Source organism: Aphelocoma coerulescens, chromosome 7, assembly GCF_041296385.1.
Source record: "Aphelocoma coerulescens isolate FSJ_1873_10779 chromosome 7, UR_Acoe_1.0, whole genome shotgun sequence".
Taxonomy (NCBI): domain Eukaryota; kingdom Metazoa; phylum Chordata; class Aves; order Passeriformes; family Corvidae; genus Aphelocoma; species Aphelocoma coerulescens.
In genome coordinates, this window is record NC_091021.1 from 24,280,457 (window position 1) to 24,294,231 (window position 13,775).

The following is a 13,775-nucleotide window of genomic DNA, read 5'->3' on the forward strand; positions in this document are numbered from 1 at the left end:
CCTTTGGTTGTCCAGGAGATGTTTCCAGCCGTGAGAAAGAGCATCCTTAGCTAGAAACAATCCAGTCAGAAACCTCCTTTGCTGGCTTTGCTGTCTTTCAGGGATGTGTCCTGGTATTTCTGAAGCCTTTCTCATGCCTTTCATCACCTTCTCCAAACAGAAGGGACCTGCGGGTTTTGGATGCTGCCAGGAGCTTGGGGACATGCCAAGCTAGCTTGGGACTGAAAGGTGTATTCTTGATGGGGTTGGCTGAGGGATCTTCAACCCAAAGTGACTGGGACCTGTCCTGTGCTGGGCTGGACTGGGTTGTACTGGCTTGGCTGGAGTCTCTCTCCACAGGGGACGTTTGCAAGGTCTCTCCCAGTGCGGCGGCAGGCAGGAGTGTTTAATAACAGGAGCGCTGGCTCCTATCAGCTGATCGCAGGCTGACTCTTCCTCGTGCAGGGGCTGGCGGCAGAGATGCGGCGTGGCCGCGGTTGGGAAGGGGGGAGCAGGGCAGAGCCTGGGGAGCAGGCGGAGCTCAAGCGCCCTGGCTGTGGGCACCCTCTCGCCCGGGTCTGGAGGGTGCCAGGAGTGGGCCCGCCATGGCGTGGAAATGGATTAGCAAGGGGCTCACTGCTATCCAGGTATGGGGAAGGAGAGGGGCTCTGGTGTCCCCAGCTTGCTTGCCCTCCTGTGCCTCAGTTTACCCATGCGGGAGCTGGGGGTGAGTCCTGGTTTCCCCATGTCAGCTCTCTGTTGGGAAAGGCGGTGGTTTTGGGAAGTTGTTGCAGCTGGATGGGGTGACATGAACTGATGAGGCTCCCCTGGCCAGTGGGTGTGGGTGTGGGACCCTGGAAATCTCCATTATGAATATCTGGGGCACTGCACAAGCCACGGTGGGGATCCATCCTGATCACTGGTGGGTGATGCAGGGACGAGCCCACATTCAGGTTCAGGCTTGTTCCATGCATCCTGGCTCTCCCAGGAGAGGTTTTACCTCTCTTTTTGTTGCATTTTAACACCTTATTTGCCCTCAGCAATGCTGGGGGGTTTCTGGGGTGAGCAGGCAATTTGGGACACCAGGAGGAAAAACTGGAGGGGGAATTGTCACTACTGTCCAAGCACCTCTGGGCACTGAGGCGAAGCTGCTGCCTTCTGGAGTGGCTTTGGCTGGGAGGGGAGACATTGTCCCCAGGCCCCAGGGCTGCTGAGCCCAGCTCTGCTCTGCAGGGCAACCTGACCTTGAAAGGGGCACGCAAGGCTGGTGGAGGGTGACGCTGGCTGTCCATGGGAGCAGCTCTGGGACTGTGCTGGGTGGGCAGAACGTGGCAGGCAAAGGATATCAGGGAAACCTCTCTCCCACCTCCTCCTGTTTTCTTGGGTGTGCTGGCTGTGGGATGCCGCAGCCCCGAGGAGAGTGGCAGCAGTCCTGCAGCTCTGGGGACCAATGGGGCATCCCAGGAATCAGCTGCAGGATGCATCTCTTATTTCTGATTCTTCCAGGCGTGTTGCCTGTGTGAGATGAGTCTTTAAATGACTTCTGCTTATTAGCTGGAGATACTAAAACTAATGAGGTGCAAGTGTGTTTTTCCTCAGCGGTTTTTTTTGGAAACCCTGCTTTGTTTTTCGGCTGAGGTCACAAAGTCACAGAGCAAGCCGGCTGCAGATGAAATTTTCGAGGCCGGAGAACATGCATAAATAGAAGTTTCCTGCTCCAAGAGCTCAAACATTTCCTCCAGGCGTTTGGCTCGGTGGAGCCGGGGCCAAAGCAAACTGTCGTGCCTGGCTGGCTCCTGCCTGGCAAACCTGCCCCTGCTCTGGGCAGGGCCAAGGCAGCTCTGTCCCATCAGGTGTGTGCCTGCAGCCTGATGGAGACAAGAGGGATTTGTGACATGCCTGAGACTGTGTCTACCAGCTCAGCATCTTCCCAAAAGGTCCTCTGGGACCCTTTGGCAAAGCACCTGCCCCACAGTGCCCATGGCAGCTGGTCCCAGCTGCACTGGAGTTGTGAGAGTTGGGTTTTGCCTGTGGGATTAGTCTCAAGCTGCTTGTGCCACTGGGATGCTTGGTGGGATTTGGAGACAGCGATATTTTGGGGTTGTTAGGGTGCTCAGTGCAGTGTGGTGGTGTGGTGGGGGTGGGATGCTTTGGCAGCACCATCACACCCAGGTCTAGCAGGACCCCTGTGCTGGCTGTAGCTGCGTCATGGCAGTAACTTGCTTTTCCTCTCTGGTTCTTTAGGATGCCACAAAATCCCCCAGGAGTGGGCAGTCACGCTGCAAAACATCCAGGTAGCTGCCTCAGTTTCCCCTTCTGATGACCATCTTTGCTGTGCTTGAAGCTCCCTCTCACCAACACCTGCTTCTCCAGAGGTGCTACACCTGGGAGATGCTCCCAGTAGAGAAGACACAGGGGTTATGACCCACCACTCCCAACCTGGATCCCCAAGACACCCCAAGAGGACTGGGAGCAGGGGAAAGGCTGCAGGCAGCTGTGTCCTCATGTGTGCCAGCCTGTCTTGCAGGGTGGGGAAGGGTCCCTGTGTCCCCTCCCCGTGCCATGTCTTGACAGTGGTCCCGTCCCTTGCCCAGGAGCATGAGCCTGACTGCAGCCATGGAGAGCAGCTGTGAGCTGGACCTGGTGTACATCACGGAGCGGATCATCGCCGTCTCCTACCCCAGCACGGCCGAGGAGCAGAGTTACTCCAGCAACCTCCGTGAAGTGGCCCACATGCTCAAGTCCAAGCATGGGAACAACTATGTGGTGAGGGGCACAGCCAGGTCCCTGTCAGGCTGGGGAAGGGGCTGGGGTGCTCAGCCGCTGGGGATGGGTGCTTGCAGGGGATGGATGCTGCACCCTTGTCTCCATCTGGGCTCCGTTGAGGGAGGGTCTTTGCACTATGGGGGATATTTTCTCGTTGAAGGTCACCAGTGCCTTTCAGACCCCCTGGGAGTTTTTGGTCGTTGTATTGCCCTGTGGCAAGGTGTTACCCAGGGTAATGTGTCCAGGGAAGCCTCTCATAGCAGGATTTGGGAAGGCTTTGGGGTGAGGAAGAGGTGAGGTGGCAGCAAGGGAGGAAGATGTCCTCTCACTCTGTTTTTTGTCTTCCCTAAAGCTTTTCAACCTCTCTGAGCGGAGACGTGATGTCAACAAACTTCACCCCAAGGTGGGTCACAGCTGTGAGAAGCAGTGGGGGTCTCGGGGGCCTCAGGGCAGGCCTGTGTGCAAGACCTGCTCCCTGCTACAAGATGTCTGGGGGAGGAACCTATTCTACCCAGCTGGGAAAAACCCTGAGAAAAGCACTGAGACTTCACACTGTATTTGTGATATCTCAGCCTGACTCCCATTGCCCTCCCAGTCCCCCATTCTCAGCTGAAAACGGGCTGTTTGGAATCTCCTGGAGACCTCCCTAAGGCATTGTCCTCATCCCTGTGACAAGGGGGGAGCCCTCAGAAGCTGACCCAAGTAACCTGGGATGAGGAGCCTGAGATCTGGGACCACGATGGCCTCCCTGGGCCAGGGATCTGGGCAGGGGGGTGCAGGGTTGGGGCTGGGAGGTGCACCTCAGAGCAACACAGTTAATGCCCACCCTGGATACGTGCCCTGGGCTTTGCACAGTGGCAGGCTGTGGACTCTGCATGGGAGTGCATGTGGATGTGAGCCCAGGCTGTTCCCCCTGTTCAGGTGCTGGATTTTGGGTGGCCTGACATGCACACCCCTGCGCTGGAGAAGATCTGCAGCATTTGCAAAGCCATGGACACGTGGCTCAATGCGGCGACACACAACGTGGTGGTGCTGCACAACAAGGTGGGCAGGACCCGTCACTGGGGCACAGCGATGGCGGCACTGGGGGTCTGTGGGGCTGCAGGGATCGGGCTGAGCAGCCTCAGAGGCTGAGAGATGTAGGGAATGTGGTGGTTTGTGGCTTGGGGTGTGGGTAGGTGTCAGCACATATGTGTAGATTGGTGTGTGTCTAGTAAGGGTTGGGGCATCTGTGGGCTGGCGTGTGCATATAGGGATCAGTGTGTGCCTCTGTGTGGGGGGGCTGTGCCCAGGTGCTCACAGGCCCTGCTGCCCCTGTGACACCCCTTCTGCTGTGTGTCTGCAGGGGAACCGTGGCCGGCTGGGGGTGGTAGTCGCTGCCTACATGCACTACAGCAACATCTCAGCCAGGTGAGAGAGACGTGAGGTCTTGGGGTGGCCCTGGGGCCCAGGGGTGACCTCCATCCCAGTGGTGCTGGTGCTAATACTTTCCTTCAACCTCATCTGCCCTTTCATCCCCACAGTGCTGACCAGGCTCTGGACAGGTTTGCCATGAAGCGCTTCTACGAGGACAAGGTGGTGCCGGTGGGACAGCCATCCCAGAAGAGGTGGGTGCTGGCATGCCTTTGCAGGCTGGGTTTTTCCCCATAGGGTGGTTGGATGCAGGGGTCCCCTGTGGGTTCTGCCTCTGAGCTGCCTGTCTGCCCTCCAGGTACATCCATTACTTCAGTGGGCTCCTCTCTGGCAGCATCAAGATGAACAACAAGCCCCTCTTCCTCCACCACGTCATCATGCACGGCATCCCCAACTTTGAGTCGAAAGGAGGTAGGTGCCCCCAGCTGCTTCCCCAGCCTGCTTTCTCCCACATCACCACCCCACACTGCCTGGCCAGGCTTGTCCTCCCTGGGGGGATATTTTCTGCCATTTCCTTGGCAATTTGAATTTCCCTTTCCCTCTCAGAGACTGTTCACTTGTATTAGCAGGGTGCTACTCTTTCCTGGCAGAGGTGCCCTCAGGGGATGCTCTCCTAATGCTGGGCACTAACCTGAGCTGTGGGGTAACATGACACCTTTTCTGACAGCTTTCGGAAGGATGGCACCAGACTGGGATTGGGGTTTGGGATGCAGTACCCTGTCTGGTGCTGGTAACTCACCCAGGTCATCATCTCACCCTATCCCCAGCCCAGCACTTGCCCTAGGTGCTACAGGACCCGAACTGTGAGGGCTTTGCCCTTTCTCAGCTCATGCACAGCATCCTTTCTGCCCATTGCAGATGTTGCCCTCGGTCGGTGCGGGCTGGCTGGGGCGGGGAGCGGCTGTTTGCCTTGGCTCCCTCCCTGTTTGGATTTCTCCCCCGTGACTAATCCCTGCCCTGGCCTCTCCGCCCAGCCGGCTAACAGCAGTGTGCCTTTTCTCCCCGCCTTGATGTCTTCCAGGTTGTCGGCCCTTCCTGAAAATCTACCAGGCCATGCAGCCCGTCTACACCTCGGGGATCTAGTAACTATCTCCTCACCACGGGGCTTTCCTCCTGCCCAGCACGGGGGGGGGAGTGGCAAGCGGGGGAAGATGGAGAGGGTCAAGGACAAGTCCCCTGTGGTCTTGTGCTCTGTGCTTAGTCTGTTTGAGGTCCAGGGAACTGAAAAAAAGGGGATTCCTTTTTTTTTGGAGGTGGTAACTGCCCATACTGGGCCGTACTGGGCCATACTGGACCGTTCTACTGAGAGGGCTGTAGTGACTCCACGTATCAGCAGAGGGAGCCTGGGGCTGCACGGAGCCTGGGGCTGGGTGTCCCCGGAGGGAGTCAGGACAGGGATGGGGACATCTCCCTGGGAGATGACGGCAGTTCTTCTCTCCCTGCCCAAAGAACTGCTCCTCCTGCCTGGATTAGTCCTCACAGATCACAGAATATTCTTAGACCCAGAAGGATCATTGAGTCCAACTCTTAAGTAAATGGCCCGTACGGGGATTGAGCCCACAACCTTGGTGTAATTAGCACCATGCTCTGACCAGCTGGGCTAATATCCTCTTTTTTTTTCCCCCCAAAAACGATTTTCCCCCTGTTTTAATCTCCCCACATTTTTTTTCTGATGCTGATCCTGGGAGCAGGCACTGACGAAGGCAAAGCAGGAGTTGATTTCTCCAGCCTCCCAGACACTCTGCCAGTGCCACATCCCAGTCTGGGTGGGACCCTGGCTCCTGATCTCCCTGGAGGGACCAGAGCACTTCACCTCCGGGCTATTCCCATCTCAACCCCCAGGAGCAGGATCTCACTTCCATGCAGCCATGGGTCCCTGTTAGCTGAGATTTACTGCCATCCCAGCCTTGCCTTTCAGCTTTTAATAGACTGTTTATGGGATGCCTGTAATAAACTCCAGGTTTATCTTGCCTGTGAAATCCAACTCCTTTCTTCCCTTGTCCCTGGCTGCTGACGCCACCGCCCGTCGGCAGCCTGTCGGCCGTGCTCTGGGAGGGAGGGCTTCCCGCAGGGAAACTGAGGCAGGGAGAAGAATCTTCCCTGAGATTTACCCCTCTGTGTCCTAAGCTCCACTTGAGCTGTGGGAGCCGAGTGGATGGTGGAGGGTTTGCCCAGCCTCAGCACTTGGAACTTGGGCAAACCCTCCCACCCAGCAGTTTTTGCACCCTTGCTGAGCTGTGCCTCAGTTTCCCTTTCCCATCCTTCTTCCACTGGGAATGGGTGCCCCTTGAAGTGGTGGACAGGACCCCTCTCAGTCACAGGGAGGGCCAGCTCTGTGCTTTTTCCTGGCTGGTTTTGGGTGGAAGGGCTGGTTGAGGTGGTGCTAGGAGTTTTTGGGGGGCTCTGTACCGCAGCTCACATCCCTCCACCATTCCTCTCTGCAGCAATGTGCAAGGAGACAGCCAGACGGGCATCTGCATCACCATTGAGCCTGGCTTGCTGCTCAAGGGTGATATCTTGGTAAGGATCCTCAGCTCAACTCCTGGCGTAGGAAGCAGCCAGGGGTTGGGTGGTCTCCTTGCCTCAGGACCCCCAGATTTCCCCTTGCCTGGGTCTGGGGGCTTGTTCTGATGGCCCATCCCCATTCCCCTCTGCAGCTGAAGTGCTACCACAAGAAGTTTCGCAGCCCTACCCGCGACGTGATTTTCCGTGTGCAGTTCCACACGTGTGCAGTGCATGATCTTGACGTTGTCTTTGGCAAGGAGGACCTGGATGAGGCCTTCAGAGGTAACTGCCCTGGCACTTTCCTGCTCCAAACTCCCTCATCCTCCTGCCCCTGTAACTCTGGTGTCATCATGGGGACATCTGGGCACCCATCCCAGATCCACCCCTGCTGAAACAGGGCACCCCCTGCTCTGTCTGCAGGGTGTGGTGCTGTTCAGGAAGTTGTGGCACCATCGTCCCTTTCGTGTCCAAAACCATTACTGATGCAGAGGGGCTGCCTCAGGGTTGTTTTGGGGGCTAAAATGCACTGCCCCATGCAGGGATATCCCCTAGCAGCTCCCAGCCTTAAGCTGGTCTGTACGTGTGTTTGGGGTGACTGGCTACTACTGGAGGTATGGATGGAGTTAGTCCCTTTATTCTGCTCTCTCCTTGCCAGATGACCGCTTCCCCGAGTATGGGAAGGTGGAGTTTGTGTTCTCCTATGGCCCTGAGAAGATCCAAGGTATGGCTGGCTCAGTGCCATGGGGGTTTGGAGCTGGATGCTGTCTCCTTTCCCTCTCCTCAGCTGTATCCCCTGCTCCCTCCCTTGTGACCTCCACCTGTCCCATTGCAGTCCCTTTGTCACCAGGGTGGGATGAGGCATCCAGGCAGTTAAGACTGATCTAGGAGCACCCATGGATGCCCTATCTCTCTCACTCTCTTCCCCAGGAGGCTGCTCTCCAAAGCCCTTGCTGGCCCGGGAGAGATGGAAGGAATGTTTGGCAATGAAGGACTCCCTTGCTCAGAAAGTCCAGACCCATGCACACTCACTGTCAGTCTGTGTGCCGGTCTCTAGGCAACCCCAAAAGCCCCAGGCAGTCTTGTACACCTTGTTTGTGAGTCTCAATGTACATCCTGTGCTCATCCACGTCTTGATGCTGCCCTTCCTACAGGAATCTCCTGCCTTGCCCTATGGCTCCAGTTCTATTTTCCTTGCATGCACTTTTCTCCACCTGTTCCCTCGTTCCACCCTTGCTGGTTCCATTGTCATCCTATCTGACCATCCTGCCTCTTTCCAGGCATGGAGCACCTGGAGAATGGGCCCAGTGTTTCTGTGGACTACAACACATCTGACCCACTCATCCGCTGGGACTCCTACGAGAACTTCAACATCCAACGTGAGGACAGTGCAGAGGGGGCCTGGGCTGAGCCACCCCTGCCCAGCAAGCACCTGGAGAAAGGTTAGGGCTCACAAGGTGGTCAGTGGCCAAAGTGTCCACATGGAAATACCCCCTACCCCAGGAAAGTGGACACTGGTGGGCAGCAGAGCTTGGGACAGGTGGCAGCTGGTGGGAGCATTGTGGCCATGGGATGGGAGAGGAAGATCTTGTGGACTTTGCCTTCTGCCACTGTGCCAGGGAGCTTAGGCTTTTTTTTTTCAGCACTTTGCTGTCAAAGTCCCTGTTTGCACAAGCAGAGTCCAGCTGTAGCTTATGACCCAGAGCTTTTGGAAATCCAAACCCCATGTCTGCAGGACCATTAGGTATCCCAGCTACTTCCTCATGCTGCAAGCACGGCAGGATGTAGCTGTACCCTAGTTTCCCTGGGGGTGAGGATGTTGTACTGGCCTTGGAGAGTCTGTTGCATCTCTCAGAGCTGGGAAAAGCCCCTTGAGCACCCATTTTGTTGCAGCAAGTTGACTGCTGTCACCCACTTGGCAGGAACGGGCAGGACTTGTATGTCAAAAGGTGGGGGGCCCCTGTCCTGGAGGCAAGGCCACCCGTGGCCAAGCAGATGCCTGGACTGTCCTGGCCAGATCTGGAGAAGTGTCCCTGGAGCAGGGACAGCTGCGGTCCCTGATGTCCCTGAAGGTCACCGGCTGCTTCGAGTGGGAGCTGTGGATGCCATGCTCGCAGAGGAGGGTGGGGGCTCTGGGTGCCTGGGGCGGGCGAGAGTGTCTCTGCTATGGTGGTCACATGGAACCGGACCTGGGGCGGCTCTGTGGAGCTGGCACGGGCACTTGCCTTGGCACAGGGCAGTAAACAGGCAACTCGTGATGTGCAGGCTCAGCTATGTGGTAGGAGCTGGGGAGCTATGGGTCCAGCCTCAAACTGGCAAGACTGCCTGGCAGCCCCCTCCTGCCTGCAGAGACCTGAGTGCCTCATTGCATGTGTTCCCCTCTGAACCCTGGGCCAAAGTTTCTGCACCCCTAGCCCCTCACAGGGCTGCAGGGGTACCCCAGGACTCATCTCTGTCCTCTCATGGGGGTCTTGGTGAATATTTGGGCTGCAGAAGTGCCCCAGGGCTCCTTTCCATTCCCCCTTCGGGGGTCTTAGCAGACATCAGGTGCCTCCATGTGCCGACTGGGCTGTCCTCTGTGCTGGGAGGGTGGCAATAGGGAGTGAGGGCACCTTGAATTTTTAAACATTTCCCCTGTTTGGAGATGAGCCGGGACTGTGGAAGGGTGAAGCCACAGGCAGAAGGCTCCCCTCTGACCCCTGCCAGCACAAGCAGCTGCAAGAAGCCCATCTATAAGGGGTCTTTCCCCAGCTGTCCCATGGGCCACTTTGAGCAGTGGTGGTGGGAGTCAGTGAGGGCTCAAGGGGCTCCCATCTTCTTCCCTCTCTGTTGTCACTTTTCCTCTTTTCCAGCCTGTCCCGAGCCAGGATGGGGACTCTGGTGTCCGGCTGTGCAGGGGGGGGTCCCTGTTTATGGTCGTTCTTGCCTTATTTGGTCAGGGAATTGCACGCCACATTTTTGGCACCACCAGGCGTGAGCAAGCGGCGTCCGGGGGTGGAGGGGGGTGAGGTTGGCACCGGGACCCACGCCGGGCTGGGATCAGCCGCTGCTCCTTGTCCCGGCCACTGCCCGTTCTGCCACTCGGTGAAGGCTCCCCACAGACCGTCGCTGCAGCCTGGGCCAACGGGATCGGGATCGCCTGCCGAACGGTGGGTTCCCCCATGCCGCCTCTCTGCTGGCCACAGCCGCTCTCAGTGGCGGTGGATGCCCTTTCTCCAGCAGCTTTGTCTCAGCATGGAACGCCCATAAGGGCTGGGGGGTGCCTGGCAGGGTGGGATGGTCCTGTGGGACCCCAAAGCTGGAGAGGCAGGTGGGTGGCTGGGGATGGTGCCTGTCCTGGTGTTCCCCTCGCCTCTGCTGTGCTTATCTGTGGGGACTTGGAGAAGGGGAAACTCATTTGCAGCGGGGTCATCAGTTGGCTAAGCTCTTCCAGAGCAGGAGGCATGAGAGGGGGATCTGTACCCCCACATCTTCGTCTCTGGCTGAGGGGACACAGCTGGATTCAACAGGCTCTCTGTGAGCCACTTCCATGGGACATGCTGGCCCCATCAGTGAACTCGCCCTCTTTCCTTGCTCAGCAAGGTCTCTGCTGCCCACTGTGTTTGGGCTGCCCCATGGTCCTTCGGGAGAGTGGGGTATGCTGGGATTCCCCCACAGCCTGTCCTTCTGCCCCTCATCCATGTCTGCACAGCCTGGGGAAGGCAAGTGGCTCTGCGGGCCCTCCTTCCCCTTCCTCAAAGGGGCTTTGGGGTCAATGGTGGCTGCATGGCAGGTTCCTGCTGCAGTCCCCATGGCCATTGGTTGGCTGAAGGTGTTTGAAGGCCAAAGGGAGGTGATGGCATGCTTCTTCTTCTGGCTATTTTTGCGGTTGCCAGCACTGTGGTAGCTCTTCTTGGGGTGCCAAGCTGGCTCCAGGGAGGCAGGAGGAGGCTGGAAGCTGGATGTGGCATTGCTGGGTGTGCAGCAGGTTGGAAGATAGCTGCAGAGAAATGTTTGGAGTACTGCAGATGCTGGTGGGTAACTCTGGGAGGAGATCGTTAATGGCCTGGTTTGGTTTTGCTGATAAAACCACTGCTGATGGAGAACAGGGTGCTGGGGCTGGCATGGAGTCAGTGGAGGGGTTGTCCTTGAGGTCTTCATGCGTGATTGCTCTGCCATCCCAGGGTGGTGTGTGAAAATGTGAAAAGGCTGGGCATGTGTCCCCACCCCAGCAGTTCCCTGTAACCACTGGACCCACTGTGGGCTGGCCCTGCCTCCCCCATCTTTTTACCGGGCTTGGAAGAGAGTGGCCAGGGCCTGGCCAAATCCAACATCTGCAAGAGAGTTCCTAAATCCCCACCTGAGTCATGGTTCTGGCATAGGGCTCCCCTGCAGCTCATCCCCACTCACAGGGCAGGGCTGGCCGGGGTGGGGACTGGGAGGAGCATCCCACCCTTCCAGTGAGGGGAGGTCACAGCAGAGCCTGAACTGTGTGTGGCAAAGGTCAGGGCGTCCTGGAACCCCACAGGTGGAGCTGGATGCTGATCCTACACTTTTCCATGGAGGAGAAAGCCCCTCGATGGGGTTGCTGTCACCTGTTTGTCCCCCAGGAGTGGCATCTCATGGGGCACACCTTTCCTAGTGGGGTCAAATCCTGTCCCACTTATCAGGAGGGGCTGAGGCTGCCCAGATGGGCAGGCCAGGCTGTGCAGAGGTGGAGAGCTAAATGGGCCAGGCCAGAGCTGTTAAATCCATTGCCGGAGCTGCTGGCGGGCTGCTGCTCTCCCCCTGCGGCTGGATCGGTCCCTAGGCCAGGCTTGATGAGGAGGGGGGCCACTGGCTCTCCTCTTGCCTTCACCAGCTGACTAAAGCTGAAGGAATCCACTTCCCCTTCCTTATTCTGCCCCTCTCTGCTGCTCTCTGCTCCATCTCCTGCAAGGTGAGGGTGAGTTGAGGTGGGCATTTTGGAGGGGATTGGGGATCTGTGTGGGCTGGATGGGAATTCACAGGGAGTGTCCCCTTTGTTTCTGGTTATTCCCCATTGGAGAAATGCTGGAGCATCTGTGGGCTTGGCGAGACATTTCAGCTGGAGTGTGGCTATTCCCAGGGCAGGATCTGTCCTCTGACCTGGTATTTGGGGTTGTCATGTGGGGTGGTGATGGGGTTTGTTCCCACTGGGACCAGGAACCAGGCAGGGCTGGGATGCAGGGAGAGAGAGCCCAGCTGGTGGAAGCTCAGCCCGTTCTCTTCCCCCTTTAAACTGTCCTTAAAATCAAAACTTGTAGCAGTTCCTGTGCTTAGGGCTGGGGCTGTCCCCTGGCAGGAGTGGGGAGCTCTGTCTCTGCCCTCCCACAGCCGACATGGCCAGGACAAAAAGTAAGGCAGAGAAGCAAGCAAACTTTGGAGGTTTTGGAAGGACGCTGGCTTGGCATGTGGTATTATCTGGGAGCAAACAGGGCTGTGAGTCAGGGGGCCGGCTGGAAACACTGCTCTCATCCCCTGCCGTCATCCATGGGGGTGTGGGAAACGTGCGGTTTGGGGGATTAGAGTGGAAGAGCCTCACGTTTTGCCGAGGATGTTGGATCAGTTGAGGTGGGGAGTCCTGAGCATGGGTTCAGGCAGGGGCCTGGACGTGGGGTGGGCTTGCTGTCACCTGGACCAGCAAATTGTCAGCACCATCCTAGCATGGATTTTGCTTGGAGCGGAGCAGTTTGGTCTCAGACAGCTCTGGACTGGATGGGATCGTGCCATAACTCCTGTCACAGAGCAGGGCCGTGTGTGCATCCCGAAAACAGTGCTGGCGTGTCCATGCTGTGCCTGTGGTGCTGGCAGGGCAGGCAAGGGGATTGTGAAAATGGGTCGTCAGGGTCGGTGGCTTGTCCATGGCTGATTTCCACCCCTCTTTAGCTGTGTAGTTATTGCAAGACATTTGAATTTGCAGACCCGTCTGGATTTCAGCATCATGTGTGGCTTGGAAGTACATCCCCACCCCGAATGTGTTGCTGCTCTTTGGGGACAGGTGTGACGCATGCACACAGGAGCTGGGCAGGGCTGGGTGTCTCAAATGAGAGGGTCACCCAGCGGGGTGATGCTCAGTGCACGGTGCGAGGCGGGCAGGCTGTCCAGCTGTCCGGCTGTCTGTCCTGCCTAGGAAACAGTTAACGCGGCGGAGCCCTGCCTGTGGAGGAAGTAGTTAATATTCATAGCTGGAAGCTGTCTGTCTGGCTGTCCTCCCTCCATGGCTCCCACCCTCTCCGCACCTCACTGAGGTTAACTCGGGCTGGGGCTGGAGCTTAGGCGGCCCCGCCGCCCTCCCCGCGCCGCTCCCCTTCCCCTCCCGCTCCTCCCTGTGGTCCCTGTGTGGTCTGGGGCGGAGGGGAGCACGGCCGCACCTCCTCGCCTCCATCCCATCTCCGCCACCTTCGGCTCTTCCATCCTCCCCTCCAGTTCCCCGTGTCCTGGGGTTCCCCGTATCCCACCCCTTCCGGCGCCCCGCCGCCGGCCGGGTGCCCCTCTCGCGGCCCCGCGGGACACGGCGCTGGGAAGGGAGTAGTTCCCTCCGCGAGAGGGAAAGCAAAGCCAAAGGGACAAACGCCAACCCAAGCCAGCTCCAGGCCGTCGGCTCCTGTCCTGGACGGACACACGGAGCTGGCTGCGGACGCCGTTCGAGCTGCCGCCACACCAGGTGCCCCTGGAAGGCTCTGGTGCTGGAAGGGGTGAAGGAAAGGGATTTTGCTTCCTGCTCCGTCCCTTGGCCTGGGATCTTTTCATTCCCGTCCCTTTTGGTAAGTCCTGACTTCGCTTTTCTTTGGTCTGGGGGCTGGGTGGGGAATTCATGGCTGTGGTGACCCACGGCTCAGGGGCTGGGGTTGCTCCGTGCCGTCATATCTGGTAACAGGATGAAACCAGCGATGAGGAGGCTGAACTCTTCCCTGTGAGATTCAGCTCACACCCCAGATCCTGCAAAGGGTCCCGGGATCCCAGGGTCTTCCCTGCAGGAGCGCAGAGATGCATTGGGGCCAGGGCTCTGGGTGGTGGGGAGTGGAGGCAGCAGGTGGGATGTTCCTGGGGGCGGGACAGGGGGAGACACGGTGATGCCTCAGCCTTATCTTCAGCACTGGTGCGTAGCTGTGGAC

At 58.1% G+C, this 13,775-nt stretch overlaps 1 protein-coding gene across 6 annotated transcripts in view; it reads left to right on the forward strand.

The window, feature by feature from the left end:
- TNS1 (tensin 1) overlaps window positions 1-13,775 on the forward strand; it is a 54,903-nt gene that overhangs the window by 11,116 nt on the left and 30,012 nt on the right. For all 6 annotated transcript variants that reach the window (XM_069020941.1, XM_069020943.1, XM_069020944.1 and 3 more), the window contains 12 exons: window positions 2,224-2,273; window positions 2,574-2,745; window positions 3,098-3,148; window positions 3,667-3,789; window positions 4,091-4,155; window positions 4,269-4,352; window positions 4,457-4,569; window positions 5,180-5,240; window positions 6,603-6,678; window positions 6,816-6,945; window positions 7,319-7,384; window positions 7,941-8,102. In XM_069020941.1, coding sequence (XP_068877042.1) covers window positions 2,224-2,273; window positions 2,574-2,745; window positions 3,098-3,148; window positions 3,667-3,789; window positions 4,091-4,155; window positions 4,269-4,352; window positions 4,457-4,569; window positions 5,180-5,240; window positions 6,603-6,678; window positions 6,816-6,945; window positions 7,319-7,384; window positions 7,941-8,102 — 1,153 coding nt within the window. The remainder of the gene's footprint in view (window positions 1-2,223; window positions 2,274-2,573; window positions 2,746-3,097; window positions 3,149-3,666; window positions 3,790-4,090; window positions 4,156-4,268; window positions 4,353-4,456; window positions 4,570-5,179; window positions 5,241-6,602; window positions 6,679-6,815; window positions 6,946-7,318; window positions 7,385-7,940; window positions 8,103-13,775) is intronic.